At 42.3% G+C, this 25886-nt stretch overlaps 1 protein-coding gene across 1 annotated transcript in view; it reads left to right on the top strand.

Moving 5' to 3' along the window:
- The first annotated feature begins 633 nt into the window (after positions 1-633).
- LOC141053041 (uncharacterized) overlaps positions 634-25886 on the top strand; it is a 73617-nt gene continuing 48364 nt past the window's right edge. The window contains exons 1-6 of the mRNA XM_073550373.1: positions 634-1202; positions 1328-1507; positions 1591-1714; positions 1781-1878; positions 2077-2171; positions 4433-5751. Of these exons, the coding sequence (XP_073406474.1) occupies positions 1146-1202; positions 1328-1507; positions 1591-1714; positions 1781-1878; positions 2077-2171; positions 4433-5751 (1873 nt within the window). The 5' untranslated portion in view covers positions 634-1145. The remainder of the gene's footprint in view (positions 1203-1327; positions 1508-1590; positions 1715-1780; positions 1879-2076; positions 2172-4432; positions 5752-25886) is intronic.

Below are 25886 nucleotides of genomic sequence, written 5' to 3'. Positions count from 1 at the left end.
ACTGAATATGAGTCAACAGTGTGATGCAGCAGCAAAAAAGGCAAATGCAATTCTAGGATGTATTAACAGAAGCATACAGTCTAGATCACGTGAAGTCATTATTTCCCTCTACTCATCTTTGGTCAGACCTCATCTGGAATATTGTGTCCAGTTTTGGGCACCACATTTTAAAAAAGACATCAACAAACTGGAGCAAGTTCAGAAAAGAGCGACCAGAATGGTGACCGGTCTGCAAACCCTGTCTTATGAGGAAAGGTTGCAGGATTTGGGAATGTTTAGTTTGCAAAAGAGAAGACTGAGAGGAGACTTAATAGCTGTCTACAAATATCTAAAGGGCTGTCACATTGTAGAAGGATCAACTTTATTCTCATTTGCACAAGGAAAGACTAGAAGCAATGGGATGAAACTGAATGGGAGGAGACACAGATTAGATATTAGAAAAAACTTTTTGACAGTTAGAGTGATCAATGAGTGGAACAGGCTGCCACGAGAAGTGGTGAGTTCTCCTTCAATGGAAGTCTTCAAACAGAGGCTGGACAGACATCTGACTGGGATGATTTAGCGAATCCTGCTTTGAGCAGGGGGTTGGACCAGATGGCCCAGGAGGTCCCTTCCAACTCTACGATTCTATGATTCTATGATTCTATTCCCTCGGTGGGCCCTTGGTCACAATTGTAATGATGCCAGCACTGTCAGCTGAATGTGCATCCTAATCCTCAGTTGAAATATGTTGCAGAACCACAAGCCCCCTGCACCACAGAACCTATACAAACCATTTTCCTATCTGGGCATTCAACGTGGAGAACATTTTTCACACAACCATTAATCTCTTTCTGCTTCAGCCAGATTTCACCTTTTCGACCAGGCCATTGTTTCAATTGAATTTGAATTTTTTTATAACTCTCGTGATCCCAGCTGATAAGACATAGGTATTCACTGTGTGAACTTTAGATGTATGAAGTGCTCTACCAAATTATTGCTTTATATTGGCATCACATCTTTAGTGAAGATAAGTTTTATATGGTATTTTCTATGTTTTTACACCAGCTCATATTATTTCTATTTAGGTTCCTCTAACATATAATTCTAATAATTGATCTGTATAATTTTCATAACTGTCAAGGGTGGATAAAGACAGAGACAAGATGGTGGAGAGAATATTACACCTCACCCTAGAGATCCTCTTCCGGCTTACTGGAGAGGTGAGAAATTCTGATGTCTTCACATTACATCATTCTTATCTATGGGAATAGAAGATAGAACTGGAGAATTGAGGGCTCTGGAGATGTCTGTAGTGAGATTTATTAATATGTCTCTCCATAACCAGGATTACACAGTAGTGAAGAAGACCTCTAGTGAGCGCTGTCAGGACCCTGTGTCTGAGGGATGGGGAAGACCCCTGAGCCCAATCACGGGGCCTCCACCTCACCCTAAGATACATGAGGACATCAATGACCAGAAGATCCTAGAACTCACCTACAAGATGATTGAGCTGCTGACTAGAGAGGTGACACTGCTGGGAATACTGGGACATTATATAGTAATGCTATGAAGGGATTTGGAGGTTAACGGTATTATTGTATATGTCAGGTTCCTATAAAGTGTCAGGATATCGCTGTCTATTTTTCCATGGAGGAGTGGGAGTATTTAGAAGAACACAAAGATCTGTACCAGGATGTCATGACGGAGGTTCCCCAGCCCTTCACATCACCAGGTAATAGACAGGACTAAATACACATGGCCTAGAATTATCTGTATGTCACAAACGTGTTTCTTTCAGATCTATCCAGTAAGAGGACAACACCAAAGAGATGTCCCCGTCCTCTTCTTCCTCAGGACTGTAAACAAGAAGATCCCAATGTTCCTCAGGATCATCAGGTAGGTGGAGAGAAGGTGTCATGAGATCTCCTCTATGATTTGTAGACGGCTGTGAAGGTCTTGTGCTCAGTCTTGTTTTATCCACCAGTATTATATGTTTTATACTTGTGTAATGAGAACAGTGGAGATGGCAGGATTAGAGCTGATCATAGATGTGACTTCTCCATCTGTCTGTGACTTTTACAATATTTGTTTCAGGGTGAAGATCTGACCCATATTAATACTACAGAGATTTATGTGCAGGGTGATGAGCAGAATAAAGAGGAGATTCCTACAGATAACCACCCAGGTGAGTATTAATCACTAAATAAAGAGAAGTCACAGATTCTTCTTTTGGGAAGTTTGATGACAGATCCCTCAAACACAGGCGTCCCCAACCTGTGGCTCACAGCCCCATGACATGTGGCTGGTGGCTGCCTGTCAGCATGGTGCAATAGCACCAGGTCTAGCAAACAACTATAAAGAGCAGGTCCTGAATGTGCACATCCTGACCTTGTGGGTTTGGAGATAATTTAAGTATGGTAACCAGGAGACCGGATGATGCTGATTGTCAGAGGAGCTGCTTCAAGCTGGATGCAACAGTGTAGAGGGAGTGGATAATAGAAGAGGTGGAAATGATAGCATACCGGTAATCAAAAACACAAAGCACAAATTCACATAATAAGGGCTCATTCTCATTTGCGAGTCTCTCGCATGAAAACCTGGCACTGCCGCCGGCACTCAGACCGGAGCGTGCGGCTGCATAGAAATACATGTAGCCGCACGCTCTGGTCCGAGTGCCGGACTGGAAATTAACTTTTGGTATATTTTTTATTCAGCCAGTTTGTATTCTTAGCTTATGCAAGTCTGCTTTAACCTGATTAGCTCTTAAATTCCTGCTCCTTCTAAAAGATATAATCAATTTTTCATAGCAATATTTGTCAAAAGTGGATCACTCTCTATCATGTGCTAGTTTTTATGTATACAATCTCTAATCGTGTTACTCATAGGACTATGTTGAAATGACAATACAAATCTTCTATAACTATTATTTTTCTTACGACTCTGGAACATTAAAGTTAACGTTCCGGAATCATAAGAAAGCCAGTTGTAGAAGATTTGTATTGTCATTTCAACATAGTCTTATGAGTAATATTATAATACCATATTTTTATAACATGAATTTGATTATAAGACACACCCCAAATTTGGGGGAGGAAAATAGAAAACAAATATTTTTAATAAAATGGTGGTACATCTTATAATCTGCTTTTGCTGTAGGTTACCTTGGGGGCGGCGATGGAGTGGGATCCCAGATGGCTTTGTCACTGCTGCAGGAAGCTGGCAGAAGCAGGAGATTCTGCGGTCCTCAGGCTGGTGAGATACTGTGTTCGGCAGAGGTGGCAGTTGGGCAATGCTGCTGGCCCCAGACAGGTAGGAGAAGATGTGAGGGAGTTCCGCTGACATTTTGTGGAAGCCTGGAGCCCTGACACTTTCCATTCTTTTCAAGGAGGAGACACAGATTGGATATTAGAAAAAACTTTTTGACAGTTAGAGTGATCAATGAGTGGAACAGGCTGCCACGAGAAGTGGTTAGTTCTCCTTCAAGGGAAGTCTTCAAACAGAGGCTGGACAGACATCTGACTGGGATGATTTAGCGAATCCTGCTTTGAGCAGGGGGTTGGACCAGATGGCCCAGGAGGTCCCTTCCAACTCTACGATTCTATGATTCAATGTGGTGGACTCCAGGAAAATGGCCGCCGGAGGCGGTGCATGCGTGATTCAAATCTCAGGAGATGTGATGTTGGTGCCGAAATCTCAATCTGCGCTGGCGGGGCTCTGCCGACATTTTGTGAAAGCCTTGAGCCACCGCACTGCCGAACACTCCTCTTACCAGCCTGGGGCCCACAGCATCGCTCAACTCCTGCCACCGCCAGAATCTTCCTGCAGCAGCGACCCTGGGACCCTGCTTCACCGCAGCCGGTAACTTAGATTAACATTATAAGATAGACCCACATTTTCCCAAAAAATTTTGGGGAAAAAAAGTGCATCATATACTCCAAAAAATAGATTAATTCAGCAAACAAATCCAAGACAGGAGTGAGCTCTTTGCATGCAGGTCGTGCTCACTGCCGCATTTCACAGTTTAATAGTTCCATCAGGAAAGAAAATCCTCAGCACTCACTTAACATTGCAAATTCATTTATTTTTTAATCAAAAGCCAGGAGATTATAATGGAAGGACAATTATTACAGACTAGTCTAGTTTCTTTTATCATTCTGCACTGAGTACTTATCTATAAAAGTCTGACCGGCACACTGAAACATGGATCTAGGATGATGTTGGCTTAATAAAAATAAAAAAGCAATAGAATTGAGTGAGGCCTAGTATCATCTTTTGGTGCTTGTGCTAAGATCTATTGCTAGACTGAGTTTTATTTTGCATCACTGGTTTAGTTAAAAAGCTAATTTTTCTGCATACTTTTTTAAATATAAAATCTCAATGTGAATTTTAGTTGATATTATTTAGCAATAGTAAAGTCCAATTTATTCTTGGCAGACGACGGTCCCAAGAGCTCAAGGGGACATCGGATATCTTTGGATTGTAAAGTAGATGATCGTGGAATCACCCAAGATATGTGTGAAGAATATGCCATAATTCCAAATGTAGCCCTTCACAACAAAGTTCTCTCATCTGATACTTTGAAACAGGTCTTATCTTTCGATTTATCACAGAATGTTAAGAAAAATAAACTTAACAGAAAAGGTGTACTAAATCAAAGAGGCCACATGGGGGAGAAGCCATTTTCATGTTCAAAATGTGGAAAATGTTTTAGAGAGAAATCATATCTTCTTAGACATCAGCGGATTCACACAGGTGTAAAGGCATTCTCCTGTTCAGAATGTGGGAAATGTTTTAGAGAGAAATCTGATGTTGTTAGACATCAGCAGATTCACACAGGAGCAAAGCCATTTTCATGTTCAGATTGCGGGGCACTTTTTACTGCTAAATCATCCCTTGTTAAACATCAGAATATTCACACCGGAGTGGACCCATTTTCATGTTTAGAATGTGGAAAATGTTTTAACCAGAAATCAAAACTTATTAAACATAAGAAAATTCACACAGGGGAGAAGCCATATTCTTGTAAAGAATGTGGGAAATGCTTTAGCCAGAAATCAAATCTTTTTACCCATCAGAGAATCCACACAGGTGCAAAACCGTTTTCATGTTCAGATTGTGGGAAATCATTTAGAGAGAAATCATATCTTGTTAAACATCAGAGTATTCACAAGGGAGCAAAACCGTTTTCATGTTCAGAATGTGAGACACGTTTTACCGCTAAATCATCTCTTATTACACATCAAATAATTCACACTGGAGTTAAGCCATTTTCATGTTCCGAATGTGAAAAATGTTTTAACCGGAAAGAAAATCTTATTAAACATGAGAAAAGTCACAAAGGGATAAAACCATTTTTTTGTGAAGAATGTGGGAAATATTTTAGACAGAAATCAAATCTTTTTATACATCAGAGAACTCACACAGGTGCAAAGCCATTTTCATGTTCAGAATGTGGGAAAAGTTTTAATCAGAAATCATGTCTCATTTCGCATCAGAGAGTTCACACAGGAGAGAAGCCATATTCGTGTTCAGAATGTGAAAAATGTTTTAAGCAAAAATCGTGTCTTCTTACTCATCAGCGAACTCACACAGGGGTAAAGCCATTTTCATGTTCAGAATGTGGGAAATGTTTTAAGAATAAATGGAATCTTATTACACATCAGAGAATTCACACAGGGGAGAAGCCGTTTTTGTGTTCAGAATGTGGAAAATGTTTCAATCAGAAATGGGGCCTTGTTACACATCAGAGAGTTCACACAGGAGCAAAGCGATATTCATGTTCAGAATGTGGGAAACAATATAATGTTGAATCAAGTCTTGTAAAACATCAAAGAATTCACACAGGAGCCAAGTCATTTTCATGTTCAGAATGACGATAATATTATATGCAGAAAATATATGTTATTAACCTTAAGAAAAATCACACGGGGGAGAAGCCGTTATCTTGTGAAGAATGTGCAAAGTGTTTTATCGACAAATCTGTTCCTTTTTAGGCATCAAATAATTCACAAGCGGTAAAAACATTTGTCCAGAATGTTTGATCTGTATTTCCCACAAATCACATCTTCTGAACCCTCAAAGGACGCACAAATTGAGTTTGCTTTTTTTAATTCTTATAAATAGTATAATAGGGGAGTCAACAAAAGCCTTGAATATCTCCAAGCAAACTTTGTCCTAACACATAATGAATTCTATAAATATGTTTAATTCTGATATGTTCACACCGTAGAAACAAAATTGACATCTTTGACAATTGATATGTTTGTTTGTTGCTGTAACTGGCAGATCCAGAGGTTCGATATTGCCAATATAAAACTCTTACATCATTCATATCTAATACAGTTTTCAATTCAAGCTAAGGACAAATGGGAAGACGATGTAGGCCCTATTAAAAATGGTGAATGGTGCATTATGTTAACATTGACAACAAAATTATCTTTAAGAGAAGTGCAGAGACAATCACAAATAATACAAAGGAAATGTAAGATGCCCAACTTTCTCCACAATTTAGAGATTTGTTCTGATGCTAACTGCCCAAGATGTTATAAGGAAAATGCACATGTAATGGAAGTACCCATATACACTGACTAGCAAAAGGGTAATAATATTTTGAACTTTTGACGTTCAGTCACCATATTTCACCATCCACTACTGCTTTGAACTTGAGACTACCATCATTTTATAGACAATCATCTTGTCGATCTCATACATAAATATCACGTGCAATTATTTAGCATAAGATTAGTTATGTAGATTCTTGTCATGTCACTGCATTGTTTATGTTTTGCTCTTAAAAATCTAAATTTTTATTATTTTGTCAGTATTTTGTAAATCCACCTTTAGGCTTTCAACACTGCCTGAATCCTTCTAGGCATACTCTCGATCAGATTCAAATATGTGTTAATCGAAATCTGATCCCAGGTCTTTTCTACACGTTCCCAAAGTTTGCATACTGGTCGACTAGCTTGGATATGTATACAGTTTTTTGTTTTTTTTTTTTTGCTTCAAACATGTGTTAATTGAAATCTGATCCCAGGTCTCTTCTACACGTTCCCAAAGTTTGTGCATACTGGTCGACTAGCTTGGGTATGTATTTTTTTGTTTTTTTTTGCTTCATCTTTACCCACAAGTGTTCAATTGGGTTGAGGTCTGGGGATGATGGGGGCCAATCCAGCACCTCTACTTTATTGTCATTGAACCATTTCTTCACCAGTCTCAATGTATTCTTCGGGTTGTTGTCCTGCTGGAACACAATGTCGTCCTTTTCATACCCATAGACATAGAATGTACAAAGGAACTTGTCTTGTAGGATACTCACATATATCAGCATTGAGACCATCATCGATCCTGGTCAAGTATCCAACTCCTTAGGCTGTGAAACAACCACATATCATCAGGTTTCCTCCTCCAAACTTGACAGTCCCTTCAGTTTCTCAATACGTTAGCCCCTTTTTCCCTTCCAGACCCAATTGCACCAAATAGAGCCTAGTCTATTGACTTTTGTCTCATCGCTCCAAATCAACCATTTCCAATCTTCTACTGTCCACTTTTGATGCTTATTTCCAAACTCGAGCCGACGCTTCTTATGATTATATTGAAGTCGAGGCTTCTTCACCTTTTTCAAGCCACCATTCCAGACTTGTATAACGTGCATCGCTTGGTGCTTACATGGACGTCTGTGATCTCACTATTACCCAAGCATCTGAGCCACCTCGACTTGATCTTGCGAGAAGCCGACTTGACTCCGACACTTTGCCTGGACGTCCACTTTTTGGTTTTTGAATAGATGGATTGACTTCATTTCATATTCTTCCAACTGTCATGGCACTCACATTACTAGTCAAGTTTATGTATGAAAGAGTCAAGATGATTGTCTATAAAATGATGATGGTGTCACGTTCGAAGCAGTAGTGAATGGTGAGCTATGGAGCTTGAAAATCATAGTTCAAAAACATTGTTACCCTTTTGCTTGTCAGTGTATAAAGTCACTTTATTTAAAAAGAATTATTGTACATATAAATATGGTATCTATTATTCAAGCAGACCCTAATATTTGCATCTTGGGTTGGTTAGAAGATTAAATACATTACGACCCAATTCAGACTGGGAAATCACCTATAATATTCCATTCTATGGAAGGCTTATTGCATTCTATTGGTTGAGTTTTCGCCGAGGCTAAATAAAATAATCAGATTAGAAAAGGATATTTACAAAAAAACAGTTCAATACATTACATAAATTTAAAAAGCTGTTGGGTTAATGAATACTGAAGGTATGTGATGCAATATATGTGAAAGGATGTTTGAACTGGTATGAAAAAGTAGTTCCTTTGTCATAATATATACAGTTACATTATTATTTTCATGTATACCTGTCGTGTTAAAATCTGGTATACCCTATGTCTTCTATGAAATATTGCACTTCTTATGGATATTATTATGGAGGACACTGGGTCAGGAAGTCAAAATTTCCGGCCCCTAATTGCTGATTCTCAGTGAAGCTGGACTTTGTGTATTCATCAAGAATATTCTGGACTCTTTTCCTGAGGGGGTGCAAGGGATGGATGACGTGTTTGTTTTATTTATGTATGCTTATGAAAATCTGGAAAATATTGCAACTGATTAATAAAAAATCTGAATAAAAAAAAATACAACAGTTATAATCAAAATACAATTACACGTCATGGAGGAGGAAGCAGTTTAAAACACTAAATATTACTTCCTACAATTGCATTTTTTTTCACAAAGCACGGTATATACATGATTATTGTTATTATACAGACTAAGCCTAACATAAAGTTTCTTTCTTGAACTTCTTGTGTCTTTTTTTCATCTCTATCTGCCCCTCTGTGCATCTTGCTTCACATAGCTGAATAGGTTGTCCTTTTCTTACACTGCTAAAACTACATTGCACGTCGGCACCCTGCTCCTCAGTGCTTCAGACACCGCCCTCCCTTCTCCTGAAAAGCCCCCTTTTGTGCTAACATCAACATTATCTGAGTGTAGAACTCCCCTTATGCTCCTCTATAGTGCTCTGCTTGGCCAAGTCCCTGCATATAACGATGTTCAAGAAGAAAGGAAAAATAACTACAAATTGACTTCAACTTAGTCTGTGTCAAAGCTGTGGTCTAATGTTGTGCTCCACTTTTCTGAATGCACGTTCTACTTATTGTATCCCTCTATGTCCTTATAGATTGTAGTTTGTGAACAGGACCCTCGCTCCTCTTAGAACTGTTGAGCTGTTACTTTGTATTGTCTTTATTGTTTATACATGTCCCCACTTATTGTAAAGTGCTGCGGAATATGTTTGTGCAATGTAAATATAATTATTATATCTGGTTGACCATGAAGGCTGTATTCACTCATTTGTGTGACATGTCCATGACTATCCACTTTTTTTTCAGACAGTACAAAGACAAGACCATGGAGTTTAGTTGATCCATACACATCTGTGTTAAACATAATTCTGTATTTCCGGTCCCTGGGATTCAGAACATGTGTTATTCTCATTTATTTAGTGGCCAAGCGTGATCCATAAAACGTTCATGGGGAGTCTGTATAAAACGGATGAGACATGGAAGACATACCGTATTTTCCGGATTTTAAGACACTCCGGGTTATAAGTCGCACCCCAAATTTTGAGGAGAAAAATAGGAAAAAACCTTTTTTTTTAATAAAATTGTGGTGCTTCTTATAATCCATGCGTTTTATTGTTTACCGGGGGTGGTGGCTGCGGTTAAGCGGGGTCCCAGGGTTGCTGCTGGAGGTGGCAGGAGTGGAGCGTTGCTGCAGGCCACAGGCTAGGATGAGGGGGAGTTCGGATGTGCAGAGCGCCGCTGCGGGTGTCCGGTGCTCCAGGTGTCCGATGCTGCGGAGGCTCTGCCGACATTTTGTGAAATGCCAGAGCCCCCGCAGTTGCATGGTTTCCTATGCGGTGGACTCTGAGAAAATGGCTGCCGGGAGCGGTGCACGCGCAGATGGAGATCTCGGCACCAAGATCTTGGGAGATGAGATTTCTGTGCTGAGATCTCATCTCCAAAGATCTTGGTGCTGAGATCTCCATCTGTGCATGCGCCGCTCCTGGCAGCCATTTTCCCAGAGTCCACCACCTAGGAAACCATGGAACTATGGGGGCTCTTGCTTTTCACAAAATGTCGGCAGAGCCCCCGCAGCACCGGACACCCGCAGCGGCGTGCCGCACATCCGAACACCCCCTCATCGCAGCCTGCAGCAACGCTCCACTCTTTCGTCCTCCAGTCGCGACCTTGACCCTGGACCCTGCTCCACCGCGGCCGGTAAGGTATATCCGCATAAGACGCACCCCCATTTTCCCCTCAAATTTGGGGGAAAAAAGTGCGTTTTATAATCCAAAAAATACGGTACTTTGTGCTTTAGTGTTACATCTATATTTCTTCCATTTTTAACAGTGCAATTTCATGGATAAAAGTGATAAGTTTAGCTGTTTCAGTGAAAAGAAAAATGCATGGAAAAAAGAACATACAAGTAGGATGACACCTGAGGAAAAAATGGTAGTTTTTCCTCAAATGGTAAAACTTACATGTATTCTACACTCAACTCAAGAAAGGATCCCATTCAAGTGACAAGTCATTATTAAGTTACATATGAACAGATAACTATTTAATTAACAGTGACACGGCTTTTCTTGAGAGGGCTTAAACCATGGTCCGGTCAGAAACCTTACTGTTTATTGGAGGTCTCGCCATTTATTTTTTCGTTTAAACTGTAGGCCCATGACTTGACTTAGCACCCCACTTTTCACCTTTGAGATGCTATTCTGCCACATTCTGTCTCTCACAGGGTGGTGCCAGTTATTTATCATTTGCTTGCACCTTATGGGATACTTGAGGCTGCCAAGCCTCTGTACTTCCTAGGATCTTGGTTCGAATGGCGTCCTGAAACCAACACTTGTACTTACAGTGGATACACAAGTAAAGAAAAATCTGAATTATTATTATTTATATAGCACCATTGATTCCATGGGCCTGTACATGAGAAGGGGTTACACACAAAGTAAAAATATCACTTACAGTAAACAAACTAACAATCACAGACTGATATGGAGGGGAGAGAGGACTTAAGGCCCTGTCACACACAACGATCTCGCTAGCGAGATCGCTGATTTTGTGACGCCACCGCGATCTCGCCAGCCAGATCGCTGTGTGTGACGGGGATCAGCGACCGCCCCCCTGCCGGGTATCGCTGATTGTGCTCGATCGGCCTGGGCCGTTTTTTGGTCGCTGGCCAGCGTGCATCGCTGCGTGTGGCAGCGAGAGACCAGCGATCAGCGACGCTGGACACTGGTTTCTAATGTACACATCGGGTATCCAAGAGCCGCGGCTCATGGATACCCGCTGTTTACCTTGGAAACCGGCGTACAGGCTGGTTTCTAATGTAAACATCGGGTATCCAGGAGCCGCGCGGCTCCTGGATACCCGATGTTTACATTAGAAACCAGCTTTCTCGCTGGTCCTGATTGCTGGAGGGGCTGTCTAATGATGTCCCAGCGATCCCATCCATGTCGGATCGTTGGCGGGATTGCTGGGACATCGTTATGTGTAACGGGGCCTTTACTCTTGTTTATTAGCCACTCACTTGATTAACTTTTATATACAGTCATATGTTAAAGTTTGGGCACCCCTATTAATGTTAACCTTTTTTCTTTAGAACAATTTTGTTTTTTGCAACAGCTATTTCAGTTTCATATATCTAATAACTGATGGACTCAGTTATATTTCTGGATTCAAATGAGGTTTATTGTACTAACAGAAAATGTGCAATCTGCAATTAAACAAAATTGGCTAGGTGAGAGGCTCTGGACTGAGGTTTAAGGGGTAACAATCCTCCTTGTGGAGAGTGACATCGCCCGATTTTAATTGAGTATTTTTTCCACTAATTTCATATCACTATTAAAAATAATTATTAAGTTATATTTGGCAATACGTAAATAACAGCCTTCATGTTTGATTCCTCTTGCACGTCCTAGAAGTTGAAGAGGAGGATGAATGAACTCATAGAGATCAACATCCGACACTGCGGAGACACCATCACGTGTTTCTCAACGCAGTGATTCTAGAGCACTGCCCCCATCCCTTATGGGAAATATGCAAAACATGCAAAACAGAAGCTGCGGAGACACCATCACGTGTTTCTCAACGCAAGCAATGACCAGCCAGGTCTTTGTCCGGGAAGGAACAACCACGGGAAGGGCAGTCTCCAATGAAGGAAACCACCTATGCCAAAACATGGTATCCATCCACATACAGCTGTTTCGGGGTATTGCCCCTCATCAGTGTGGAGTAGGAAACTGGCTGGTAGGAGCAATGCCTAGTAAAAAGACTATGAAGAGGAGGATGAATGAACTCATAGAGATCAACATCCGACACTGCGGAGACACCATCACGTGTTTCTCAACGCAGTGATTCTAGAGCACTGCCCCCATCCCTTATGGGAAATATGCAAAACATGCAAAACAGAAGCTGCGGAGACACCATCACGTGTTTCTCAACGCAAGCAATGACCAGCCAGGTCTTTGTCCGGGAAGGAACAACCACGGGAAGGGCAGTCTCCAATGAAGGAAACCACCTATGCCAAAACATGGTATCCATCCACATACAGCTGTTTCGGGGTATTGCCCCAAACTGGCTGGTAGGAGCAATGCCTAGTAAAAAGACTATGAAGAGGAGGATGAATGAACTCATAGAGATCAACATCCGACACTGCGGAGACACCATCACGTGTTTCTCAACGCAGTGATTCTAGAGCACTGCCCCCATCCCTTATGGGAAATATGCAAAACATGCAAAACAGAAGCTGCGGAGACACCATCACGTGTTTCTCAACGCAAGCAATGACCAGCCAGGTCTTTGTCCGGGAAGGAACAACCACGGGAAGGGCAGTCTCCAATGAAGGAAACCACCTATGCCAAAACATGGTATCCATCCACATACAGCTGTTTCGGGGTATTGCCCCTCATCAGTGTGGAGTAGGAAACTGGCTGGTAGGAGCAATGCCTAGTAAAAAGACTATGAAGAGGAGGATGAATGAACTCATAGAGATCAACATCCGACACTGCGGAGACACCATCACGTGTTTCTCAACGCAGTGATTCTAGAGCACTGCCCCCATCCCTTATGGGAAATATGCAAAACATGCAAAACAGAAGCTGCGGAGACACCATCACGTGTTTCTATGAGTTCATTCATCCTCCTCTTCATAGTCTTTTTACTAGGCATTGCTCCTACCAGCCAGTTTCCTACTCCACACTGATGAGGGGCAATACCCCGAAACAGCTGTATGTGGATGGATACCATGTTTTGGCATAGGTGGTTTCCTTCATTGGAGACTGCCCTTCCCGTGGTTGTTCCTTCCCGGACAAAGACCTGGCTGGTCATTGCTTGCGTTGAGAAACACGTGATGGTGTCTCCGCAGCTTCTGTTTTGCATGTTTTGCATATTTCCCATAAGGGATGGGGGCAGTGCTCTAGAATCACTGCGTTGAGAAACACGTGATGGTGTCTCCGCAGTGTCGGATGTTGATCTCTATGAGTTCATTCATCCTCCTCTTCATAGTCTTTTTACTAGGCATTGCTCCTACCAGCCAGTTTCCTACTCCACACTGATGAGGGGCAATACCCCGAAACAGCTGTATGTGGATGGATACCATGTTTTGGCATAGGTGGTTTCCTTCATTGGAGACTGCCCTTCCCGTGGTTGTTCCTTCCCGGACAAAGACCTGGCTGGTCATTGCTTGCGTTGAGAAACACGTGATGGTGTCTCCGCAGCTTCTGTTTTGCATGTTTTGCATATTTCCCATAAGGGATGGGGGCAGTGCTCTAGAATCACTGCGTTGAGAAACACGTGATGGTGTCTCCGCAGTGTCGGATGTTGATCTCTATGAGTTCATTCATCCTCCTCTTCATAGTCTTTTTACTAGGCATTGCTCCTACCAGCCAGTTTCCTACTCCACACTGATGAGGGGCAATACCCCGAAACAGCTGTATGTGGATGGATACCATGTTTTGGCATAGGTGGTTTCCTTCATTGGAGACTGCCCTTCCCGTGGTTGTTCCTTCCCGGACAAAGACCTGGCTGGTCATTGCTTGCGTTGAGAAACACGTGATGGTGTCTCCGCAGCTTCTGTTTTGCATGTTTTGCATATTTCCCATAAGGGATGGGGGCAGTGCTCTAGAATCACTGCGTTGAGAAACACGTGATGGTGTCTCCGCAGTGTCGGATGTTGATCTCTATGAGTTCATTCATCCTCCTCTTCATAGTCTTTTTACTAGGCATTGCTCCTACCAGCCAGTTTCCTACTCCACACTGATGAGGGGCAATACCCCGAAACAGCTGTATGTGGATGGATACCATGTTTTGGCATAGGTGGTTTCCTTCATTGGAGACTGCCCTTCCCGTGGTTGTTCCTTCCCGGACAAAGACCTGGCTGGTCATTGCTTGCGTTGAGAAACACGTGATGGTGTCTCCGCAGCTTCTGTTTTGCATGTTTTGCATATTTCCCATAAGGGATGGGGGCAGTGCTCTAGAATCACTGCGTTGAGAAACACGTGATGGTGTCTCCGCAGTGTCGGATGTTGATCTCTATGAGTTCATTCATCCTCCTCTTCATAGTCTTTTTACTAGGCATTGCTCCTACCAGCCAGTTTCCTACTCCACACTGATGAGGGGCAATACCCCGAAACAGCTGTATGTGGATGGATACCATGTTTTGGCATAGGTGGTTTCCTTCATTGGAGACTGCCCTTCCCGTGGTTGTTCCTTCCCGGACAAAGACCTGGCTGGTCATTGCTTGCGTTGAGAAACACGTGATGGTGTCTCCGCAGCTTCTGTTTTGCATGTTTTGCATATTTCCCATAAGGGATGGGGGCAGTGCTCTAGAATCACTGCGTTGAGAAACACGTGATGGTGTCTCCGCAGTGTCGGATGTTGATCTCTATGAGTTCATTCATCCTCCTCTTCATAGTCTTTTTACTAGGCATTGCTCCTACCAGCCAGTTTCCTACTCCACACTGATGAGGGGCAATACCCCGAAACAGCTGTATGTGGATGGATACCATGTTTTGGCATAGGTGGTTTCCTTCATTGGAGACTGCCCTTCCCGTGGTTGTTCCTTCCCGGACAAAGACCTGGCTGGTCATTGCTTGCGTTGAGAAACACGTGATGGTGTCTCCGCAGCTTCTGTTTTGCACGTCCTAGAAGTTGTCACATGATCAAAGTATGCGATTTGCTTCCTTAGAGTCACTTGTGGACTAGAATTAAACATTGAGCGAACCACCAGAGACTCTAGTCGTCGTGTGACCACAAGTATGAAAATCACATGGTTGTGACTAGAGTTGAGCGACTTTGGTCGGATCGGGTTTCGTGAAACCCGAATGAAACAAAATTTGATTCGGATGAAACTGGTCCGACTAGGGCAAAAAAAAGGCGGAATTTCGTCCGAAACCCGACCCCAATGCAAGTCAATGGGGAATAAAAGTCGGCATTGAGTGGGATGAATGTTTTTTTGAAATTTTGTTTCATTCGGGTTTCACGAAACCCGATCCGACGAAAGTCGCTCAACTCTAGTTGTGACCACTTGACAACTTCTTCAACCGGCAAGCAAGAGTCTAATCCTAAGGCCAGGGTCACACTTGCGAGAAACTCACACGAGTCTCGCGCCGCAATACCCAGCACTGCCGCGGCACTCGGGACCGGATTATGCGGCTGCATTGAAATACATGCACCCGCATACTCTGGTCTCGAGTGCCGGCTGCAGCGCCTGGTATTCAGGCGCGACACTTGTGTGAGTTTCTCGCAAGTGTGACCCCGGCCTAATACTGCATATATTACACACTGCTAGGATTTGTCAGGCTGCACTGCTACATGATGAAAGTTTACTCGGGTGTACAACCCCTTTTATGATCAGCATGATTTCATTATTCTGTTATTCTGTGATGGTATTCATGGGATGGAATAATTTAATCTTATGTAGCCATATTATAGTTAATATGGGTTTTGTAGTAAATATTGATTTCCTCCATGCAAGGTAGTATTTGTAATAGAGACCACCACCTTGGGAGGGTGGGGAGCAGCATAGGCCTGTGTACTTTCAAATGCCAGGGCATAAAGTCAGTGCCAAACGGTCCAAATATACCAGTCCCAGTTAAAAGGAAAATAAGTAATTAAAAAAGTAATGTGCTAAAAAGCCCCATAATACTCTTTTAACACCTTATTTGGTTTAGTGTGTGAAATAAATGAAAAAATCAAGGAAAAAAAATTAAACAAAACTACTGTATGCCCAATATATAAAAATAATTTCTATGAAAAGAGGAATGTAATTTAATATATTTCATAGCAGTCCTTTGCGACCATAAGAAAAATAAATGTTACACTATACTCCAGAAAGGTGAATTTCCAAAGGCTAAGAGCTGACCTTAGTGTCAAGAACTGGGATATTGTCCTCAGTAATAAATGTACAAATCAAATGAGACACTTTTATAAGCATCCTGAATAGGACCTGTGCACAATATATACGCTATTGGAATCATAGAATCGTAGAGTTGGAAGGGACCTCCTGGGCCATCTGGTCCAACCCCCTGCTCAAAGCAGGATTCGCTAAATCATCCCAGTCAGATGTCTGTCCAGCCTCTGTTTGAAGACTTCCATTGAAGGAGAACTCACCACTTCTCGTGGCAGCCTGTTCCACTCATTGATCACTCTAACTGTCAAAAAGTTTTTTCTAATATCTAATCTGTGTCTCCTCCCATTCAGTTTCATCCCATTGCTTCTAGTCTTTCCTTGTGCAAATGAGAATAAAGTTGATCCTTCTACAATGTGACAGCCCTTTAGATATTTGTAGACAGCTATTAAGTCTCCTCTCAGTCTTCTCTTTTGCAAACTAAACATTCCCAAATCCTGCAACCTTTCCTCATAAGACAGGGTTTGCAGACCGGTCACCATTCTGGTCGCTCTTTTCTGAACTTGCTCCAGTTTGTTGATGTCTTTTTTAAAATGTGGTGCCCAAAACTGGACACAATATTCCAGATGAGGTCTGACCAAAGAGGAGTAGAGGGAAATAATGACTTCACGTGATCTAGACTGTATGCTTCTGTTAATACATCCTAGAATTGCATTTGCCTTTTTTGCTGCTGCATCACACTGTTGACTCATATTCAGTCTGTGATCTATTAGTATACCCAAGTCTTTTTCACATGTGCTGTCACTTAGCCCTATTCCTCCCATTCTGTATATGCTTTTTTCATTTTTATTGCCCAGATGTAGTACTTTGCATTTCTCCCTGTTAAAAACCATTCTGTTAGTTGCTGCCCACTTCTCCAGTTTATTTAAATCTTTTTGAATCCTCTCTCTCTCTTCTCTAGTATTAGCTATCCCTCCTAGCTTTGTGTCATCAGCAAAATTAATCAGTTTACCCTCAATTCCTTCATCTAAATCGTTGATAAAGATGTTGAACAATACAGGGCCCAGGAGAGAGCCCTGTGGTACCCCACTTGAGACATTCTTCCAACTGGATGTGCAGCCATTTACGACCACTCTTTGGGTCCGATCACTAAGCCAGTTATGAATCCACCTAACAGTTGCCTTGTCCATTCCATACTTAGTCATTTTTTCAATAAGGATTGTATGAGAGACTTTGTCAAATGCTTTGCTGAAGTCAAGATATACTATATCTACAGCATTTCCTTGATCCACCCAATCAGTGATACCGTCATAGAAGGAAATTAAGTTAGTCTGACATGACTTATTAGTTACAAACCCATGCTGACTCTGTTTAATCACTTCATTCTTATCCAGGTACTGACATACATGTTGTTTAATAATTTGTTCAAAGATCTTTCCTGGTATAGAAGTCAGACTCACCGGCCTATAGTTGCCTGGGTCCACCTTCTTCCCCTTTTTGAAGATAGGAACAACATTTGCTCTTCTCCAGTCTTCTGGCACTTCTCCTGTTCTCCAAGAATTTTCAAAGATTATGGAGAGGGGTTCAAAAATTTCTTCTGCTATCTCCTTCAGTACTCTGGGGTGTAATTCATCTGGACCTGGAGACTTGAATTCATTTAGGTTAGCTAAGTGTTTCCTCACTATCTTTCTGTTTATAGATATCCTGGATTCTTCTATTCCCTTAATAGGACAGTGAATAACAGTTGATGTTACATTTCCTTTCTGAGAGAAAACAGATGCAAAATAGGAATTTAAAAGTTCAGCCTTCTCAACATCCTGTCTTACCATTTCATAATTTTCATCCTGTAAAAATCCTATAGCATCTTTGACTTTTCTTTTACTTTTGACATATCCCCAAAATCCTTTATTATTGCTTTTGACATCTCTTGCAAGCCTCAATTCATTTTCAGCTTTAGTAATCTGATTTGTGCCCTGCAGGTTCTGCAGACAGCATTATATTCTTCTTTAGATATGCCTCCCTCTTTCCATTTTATAAACATTTTTTTCTTCCTTTTTAGCATGTGCTTAAGTTCTGTGTTCATCCATCCTGGTTTCCTTAAATGCTTCCTATTCTTCCCTCTTTTCGGAATTGTTAACAACTGTGCTTTGAGAATTTCATTTTTCACGATTTCCCATCCTTCCTGGACACTTTTGTCTTTAAGGATATCCAGCCATTGGATCCCTCCAATTCTCTTTCTGAATCCCTTAAAATCTGCCTTTCTGAAATCTAACCTTGACGTCTGAGTCTTCACAGGTCTTCCGCCTCTAGTTATCCAAAATTTTAAAATAGCATGGTCGCTACCTCCTAGGGTCCCAGCCACTTTTACCTCCTCAACCATTTCCTCCCTGTTTATAAGAATTAGATCCAAGGTAGCAGTTCCCCTTGTTTTCTCCCTTACCTTTTGGAAGATAAAGTTGTCAGCAAGAGAGGATAAGAATTTCCTTGACCTGTTAGTTTTGCCTGAGAGAGATTCCCAACAAATGTCTGGATAGTTGAAATCTCCCATGACAACTATGTCATATTTTTTGGAGAACTTGGCCATTTGATGCATAAAGAGTTCATCCATATCTTCAGCTTGCACAGGCGGCCTGTAGTAAATGCCTACAATGGTGTCCTTTCCATTGTTCTGTCCTTGTATTCTTACCCAAACAGTTTCCACAGAACTCCCAGTCTCTGAAGCTTCAATCTCTGTGCAGATATACGCGTTTCTAACATACAATGCGACACCCCCTCCTCGTTTATCAAGTCTGTTTCTTGCAAATAAGTTGTATCCTTCTAGTCTTGTATTCCAATCACGTGTATTGTCCCACCAAGTTTCAGTGATTCCAATGACATCATATTTCTTTTCCTGTGTTAGTAGTTCCAATTCTCCTTGTTTGTTGCCCATGCTTTGTGCATTAGTATAGAAACATTTTAGTTTGTGATTGGTTTCTCTTTCTCCAATATTTTTATTAATTAGATTCTTTCGTCTTTGTTCTTCCTTTCCACTTCTAATAGCAAAGTTCTCAACAGCATTTGTCAGGTGTATGGCTTTTTCTGGTCTTTTGCTTCCCTTCCCACGTTGTTCTAGTTTAAAGCTCTCCTTACAAGTGTAGCAAGGCGACTTCCAAATACCTGCTTTCCAGTCTTCGTAAGGTGCACCCCATCTCTAGCAAGTAGTCCATCGTATAAATAGTTCACTCCGTGATCCAGAAATCCAAATCGTTGCTGATGGCACCATCGACGTAGCCAGTTGTTCACCTGCAGAATCTTATTCCACCGCCTTGTTCCATGGCCATCCACTGGGAGGATGGAAGAGAAGACCACCTGCGCTCCCAGTTCTTTCACTTTCTTGCCTAAGTCTTCAAAGTCTCTGCAGATGGTTTCCAGGTCGTTTCTTGCGGTGTCATTTGTCCCCACATGTAGTAGCAGGAATGGGTAGTCATCTGTAGGTCTGAAGAGTCCTGATATCCTGTCAGACACATCTTTAATTTTTGCACCTAAACATAAACAAGCTAGAAATAGGAGGAAAATGCTATGGCTGGATAGAACTGTAAGGGACGCAATAAATGATAGAAATCGCTTATAGAATTAAAGAAGGGAGTGATGTGGTGTTAAATAATTACAGGGGGAAAAATATGTCAAAATCAAATCAAAGTAGCAAAGATTAAGCCTACGTTCACACTAGGCATTTTTTTTCTGCACTCTTGGCAGAAAAGAAGCAGGGTCAAAAGCGTTCTCCACTCATGGTTAGTGGTTAGGTGAAGCCATTTATTGACAAACTACTGTGCTTTCTCTTTTTAACCCCTTTCCGATATTTGACATACTATCCCTTCCATGTGTCCTGGGCCCGTATGCCCATAGACGGGATAGTACGTCACGTGTGATCGGCCGCACTCACGGGGGGAGCACGGCCGATGGTGGCCGGGTATCAGCTGATTCTCACAGCTGAGACCAGGCACTAAGTGCCAGGTACAGTCACGGACCGCTCCCGGCACTTTAACCCCCGGAACACTGGGTTCAAACAAGATCGCAGTGTTCCGGTGTCTGCAGAGGGGCTGAGAGCCCCTCTGCCTTTGGATCGGAGACTCCGCGGGGTCCCGATCGCTGTCATGGAGATCTGATGTCGTCATGACAACATCCGGGTCTGAAGAGCTCAGAGACTTCCTGTCATGCACAGTGATGACCAGGAAGTCTCTGAGGTCAGTGTACCGAAACTGCAGCACTGACAGCTTCAATACCATGCAGATCTGCATGCTTTAGAAGTGATCAGCCTGCAAAAAATGAGTGTCCCATAGTAGGAAAAAGTGTAAAACATAGAATGAAATAAAAAAAGATTTTTTAAATAATTGTAAAAATATTTTAAAAAATAATTTTTAAAAAATCAATATTTATTTTATCACTAAATACATTTTTGAATAAAAAAAAATCTAAACAATAAAAGTACACCTATTTTGTATCGCCACGTCCGTAACGATGCACTCTATAAAACTGTCCCACAAGTTAACCCCTAAAAAAAAGGCAAAAAATGCTTTATCATCATATTGCCGAACTAAATGCGGAATAACACGCGATCAAAAAGACAGATATAAATAACCATGGCACCACTGAAAACATCTTGTCCCGCAAAAAAAACAGCCTCGGTACAGCGTCTTCAGCAAAAAAATAAAAAAGTTATAGCTCTCAGAATAAAGCAATGCAAAAATAATTATTTTTATATAAAATAGTTTTCATTGTCTTATCAATTTTACCACATGGAGAACGGTATAAACGTCCCACCAAAAGAAATTCATGAAATGCTGGTTTTTGTTCATTGTGCCTCCACAAAATTGGCATGAAAAGCGATCAAAAAATGTCATGTGCCCGAAAATGGTACCAATAAAAACGTCAACTCTGCCCGCAAAAAATAAGACCTCTCATCACTCTGGGGGCTAAAATATGGAAAAATTATAGCTCTCAAAATATGGTGATGCAAAAGCTATTTTTTGCAATAAAAAGCGACTTTTAGTGTGTGACAGCTGCCAAACATAAAAACCCACCATAAATAGTAAATCAAACCCCCTTTATCACCCCCTTAGTTAGGGAAAAATAATAAAATAAAAAAATTGTTTATTTCCATTTTCCCATTAGGGTTAGGGATGGGGCTAGAGCTGGGGTTAGGGTTTGGATTACGGTTAGGGGTGGGGTTAGGGTTGGAGTTAGAATTCGGGGTTTTCCACTGTTTAATAATATCAGGGGCTCTCCAAACGTGACATGGTGTCCGATCTCAATTCCAGACAATTTTAGTTTGAAGATGTCATATGGTGCTCCGTCCCTTCTGAACTCTTCCATGCGCCCAAAACATTGGTTCCCCCCACATAAGGGGTATCAGCGTAATCAGCTTGTATGTATGTGTGTGTGTGTATATATATATATATATATACATACACACACAGTTTACAACCAGGACGGTGTCAAGATGCAACCGTCCCGGCTGTAAAGTACTGCTGAATGAATGAGATGCTGCCGTCGCTGCTTCAGAGACTAGCAGTGTAGTCTCTGATGCTCCGCTCTCTCATGGCCTGACCTGCGCTGAACTCTGAAGCGTGGGAAAATGTACTGGCATTTTCCCACGCTCCAGAGTTCAGCGCAGGTCAGGCTGTGAGAGAGCAGATCTTCTGAGACTAGCGCTGATGTCACTGAAGCTGCACTCCTTCACAGCCTGAACTGCAGTAACCTCTGGACCATGGGAATTTTCCCACGCTCCAGAGGTCATGGCAATTCAGGCTGTGAGGGAGTGGAGCTTCATAGACTACACTGCCAGTCTCTGAAGCAGCACCGGCATAATCTCATTCATTCAGCAGTAGTTTACAGCTGGGACAGTCGCATCTTGGCACCGCCCTGGTTGTAAACTATATATATCCCAGATATGGATTACGGCGTGGGACATAACGACTGACTGGTATGGTATATTGTTGGTTTATTATTTTATTTTTATTACAGGAGATCGAGGGCTTCGGGGAACTAAGTGATTTTGTAAGTATGTTTTAATTTAGAATAATAAAGGAGTGTGTGTCTTTATTTCAATAAAATAATTTAAAATTTGACTATGGGATTAGTAATAAGAGTGTCTTATTGACGCCTCCCATTACTAACCTCAACTATTACCTCATATGCCACCACTACAGGGCAGTGGGAAAAGCAAGGCTATGTGCCAGAATTGGTGCATCTTATAGATGCACCTTTTTTGGGGTGGCTGAGAGCTGATATTATTAGCCGGGGGGGGCCTGTATTCATAGCCCCTTCCAAGGCTAATAATATTAGCCCTTAGCTATATGCATAGCCATTGCTGGCTATGAATTCTAGGGGACCCCACGCCATTTTTTTCACATAAATAATCTTTTATTAATTACATACTTGTCCCCTAATTTGCACACACACACTACTGATTGTATTGGTCACTGACGTGTATCTATATACCTATTCTGCATCTATTTACTGTATGTAAACTATGTCTTCTATCCTGTCGGCTCCTTCACTGATTTTACAGAAGTCGATAAATGAATTACTAGCTATTCTATCCCTCTATACAATATCAATACATATGTATGTGTGTCACTGACATCTATATATATATATATATATGTGTGTGTGTATGTATTCTATGTTTAGATTTCTATTCTATCTTTTCTATTATAACCTGTCATTGTTAGTAGCTGCATATGAATTGCCGGCTTTTCAAAGGACATTGGTGCGTAAAAATTGGACACCACTTGCATGGTGAAAGTGCTGTGTGATTTTTTTCTTGCACCCATTGACTTGCATTGGGGAGTCTCGTCCAAGATATGCAGCAAATCGCAGCATGCTGTGATATTTTCTCAGTCCGATTTCAGCTGAGAAAAAAATCGCAGATGAGATGTAACCCATTGAATAACATTGGACCAAGTGCAATCTGATTTTTTATCGGATTGCCCTCGTCCGTATTTCTTGCAAGTGAGTATGAGCCCTAAGAATAGCCTCATGACCCAGCATCATCATGGTTTTATGAGGGATCGGTCCTGTTAGACTAATCTGATCAGCTTGTATGAGAAGGTAAATTCCAGACTGGACCAATGAATTGCAGTGGACGTTGTCCATATGGACTTTTCAAAGGCGTTTGATACAAAAGTTTGGTACTTGCAATGAGAATAATGGAACTAGGGTAAAACGTTAACACTATAAAAGAAAAAAACCAGCTCTCCGACTTCCAGAAGGCGCACGGAGCACCATCCTGATATGGCTTGATCAACATAGGAAAAAAAAGTGCAAGTTCTAGCTCCTCACAATAAAATCTTAAATCTTTATTCCATCATTGGTTCAAAACAAGGTATACAGCTCCTTGGACTACATCAGCTCATACAGCGGGGACATGAGCAACATGTTTTGATCGCTTGCGCGACCTTTATCAAAGCTAGCATACCGATATCACACACAGATTAAAAAGGAACAAACATCAATCACATGTCATAGTCAAATCATACGATCACATGTCCTGATCAAATAATACAAGCATGTACGTAAAACATCAACATGCAAATTTTATCAAACTGTAAAATAAATAGGGACTAAAAATCCAATATATGTTGATGAATCAGTAATGAAACATGATCTCATTCTTTTTAATTAGTCTGTCCGGAAATCTAGTGACCAGGTTGAAAATCCAATACACCTCCCGAGTAAGTAAATTCCTCCTAATATCACCACTTGTATTATTTGATCAGGACCTGTGATCATGTGATTTGACTATTGGGTCGCACTCCTAGGGCTGCGGGGTACGCGGTACTGGGCCGGTGTCAGCGGGATGTGTCACAGCGGCGGTGACCCGGTCCGTGGCCCTGGGCGCCCAAGTAATCGGGGAAATTTGTATTGTAGTTAGTTTGAATGAATAGTTTGTGATGCCACCTGTGGTGTTCGGCAAGTGAGGTGCCAAACCGACGCTGCTTGCAGATCCTCTGGGGCTGGTGGTGTGTGGCAGCCAAGATAGTGAAGCTCCTCACAGGTGGAGCTGTAGCCCCAGGGCAGTGTAGGTGTAATGGATGAGGAGAAGCGCAGGCAGTGTAGGAGCTGGTACCCAGATGTAGTGGTGCTGAGGGTGTAGGCGCGATAATGAATGGAGGACACCGGGGCTTGTAGTTCCAAAGCTTTACTCATAGTCTGTAGTGCACACAGTGGCTTCCTTCTCAGACTTCCCTCATGGACTCCCCTAAGGGACTGCCTTCACAGACTGACCCCTAATTCTAAACCTTCCCACTCTTTTATGTATTCTAACTCCACCCACCTCCCAGCACGTCCAGTGTTCCAAGCAGGGAACCACCAAAGGTGCTCTGCCTCTCTCTAAGCACTGAGCCACAATGTGGTTGTGCAGAACTACCCTGGTGTGTGGGGTGTGAGTGTTGGAGCGTGGAAAGGAGTTCCCAACTTACCTGGATGGTGGGGCACTACACCTTAGGAGAAGGTGCAGTACCTCTGTGGTGACTGAGCCTCAGGGGCGCCACACTATGACATGTGATTGGTGTTTGTTCCTTTTTAATGTGTGTGATATCGGTATGCTAGCTTTGATAATGATCGCGCAAGCGATCGAAACACGTCGCTCATGTCCCCGCTATATGAGCTAATGTAGTCCAAGGAGCTGTATACCTTGTTTTGAACCAATGATAGAATAAAGATTCAAGATTTTATTGTGAGGAGCTATAACTTGCACTTTTTTTCTAACTTGGTTAACAACTTGATCAGTGATAGGGAACACTCACCCACTCATGTCTCCTGTGAGCCGGCCGCCTGGTGCCAGCAGTCGTGGTACCTCACCCCCTGGGGCTTGCCCCTGACACTCCCTGTATAGGGGGTGGTCTTCACTAGGTCAGCTTGCCCTGGGAGGGTTGGTGCCACGACCCAGAGGGTCCACTCCAGGAGTCGTCCCAGTATAAACTGGCCATGGACCCCGCTGGTACCACCGCCTCCGCCCAAAAGCAACTGGTGTTCCTATGGGAGAATCAGACCAGGATCATGTCCTCTCTGAAATCTATGGAGACCCGTTTTTCGACTATTCAGTCTTCTAATCATACTAGGATTATGGCCTTTTTGAAATCCTTGGAGTCCCGTTTGTCGGCCATGCAGTCCTCTGACCCTGGGAATGCTTCCCAGTTGGCCAGCCTCCAGCAAGAACTCACACAGAAACGCGACACCCAGGTCCATATCCTCATCTATATGGCGTCGGTAGACAGTCGGCTCCTTTCCATACAATCCGGTTCTGCCCAGTCCTCGGCCCCGCACCCGCTGCCGCACCTCGGCAAGCCACCCCGATATAGCGCGGACCCTAAGTTTTGTTGAGGATTTCTGAACCAATGCTGGTTACATTTTGAGCTTTTGCCGCAGCACTATCCCACTGAGCGCGCCCAAATTGCCTTTATGGTTTCACACTTAGAGGGGGAAGCGTTA

This window comes from Dendrobates tinctorius, unplaced genomic scaffold (assembly GCF_039654945.1).
Source record: "Dendrobates tinctorius isolate UK_male_01 unplaced genomic scaffold, ASM3965494v1 ptg000164l, whole genome shotgun sequence".
Classification (NCBI taxonomy): Eukaryota; Metazoa; Chordata; class Amphibia; order Anura; family Dendrobatidae; genus Dendrobates; species Dendrobates tinctorius.
The sequence above is the reverse complement of the archived record's forward strand: the minus strand, read 5'-3'. Positions and strand labels throughout refer to the sequence as shown.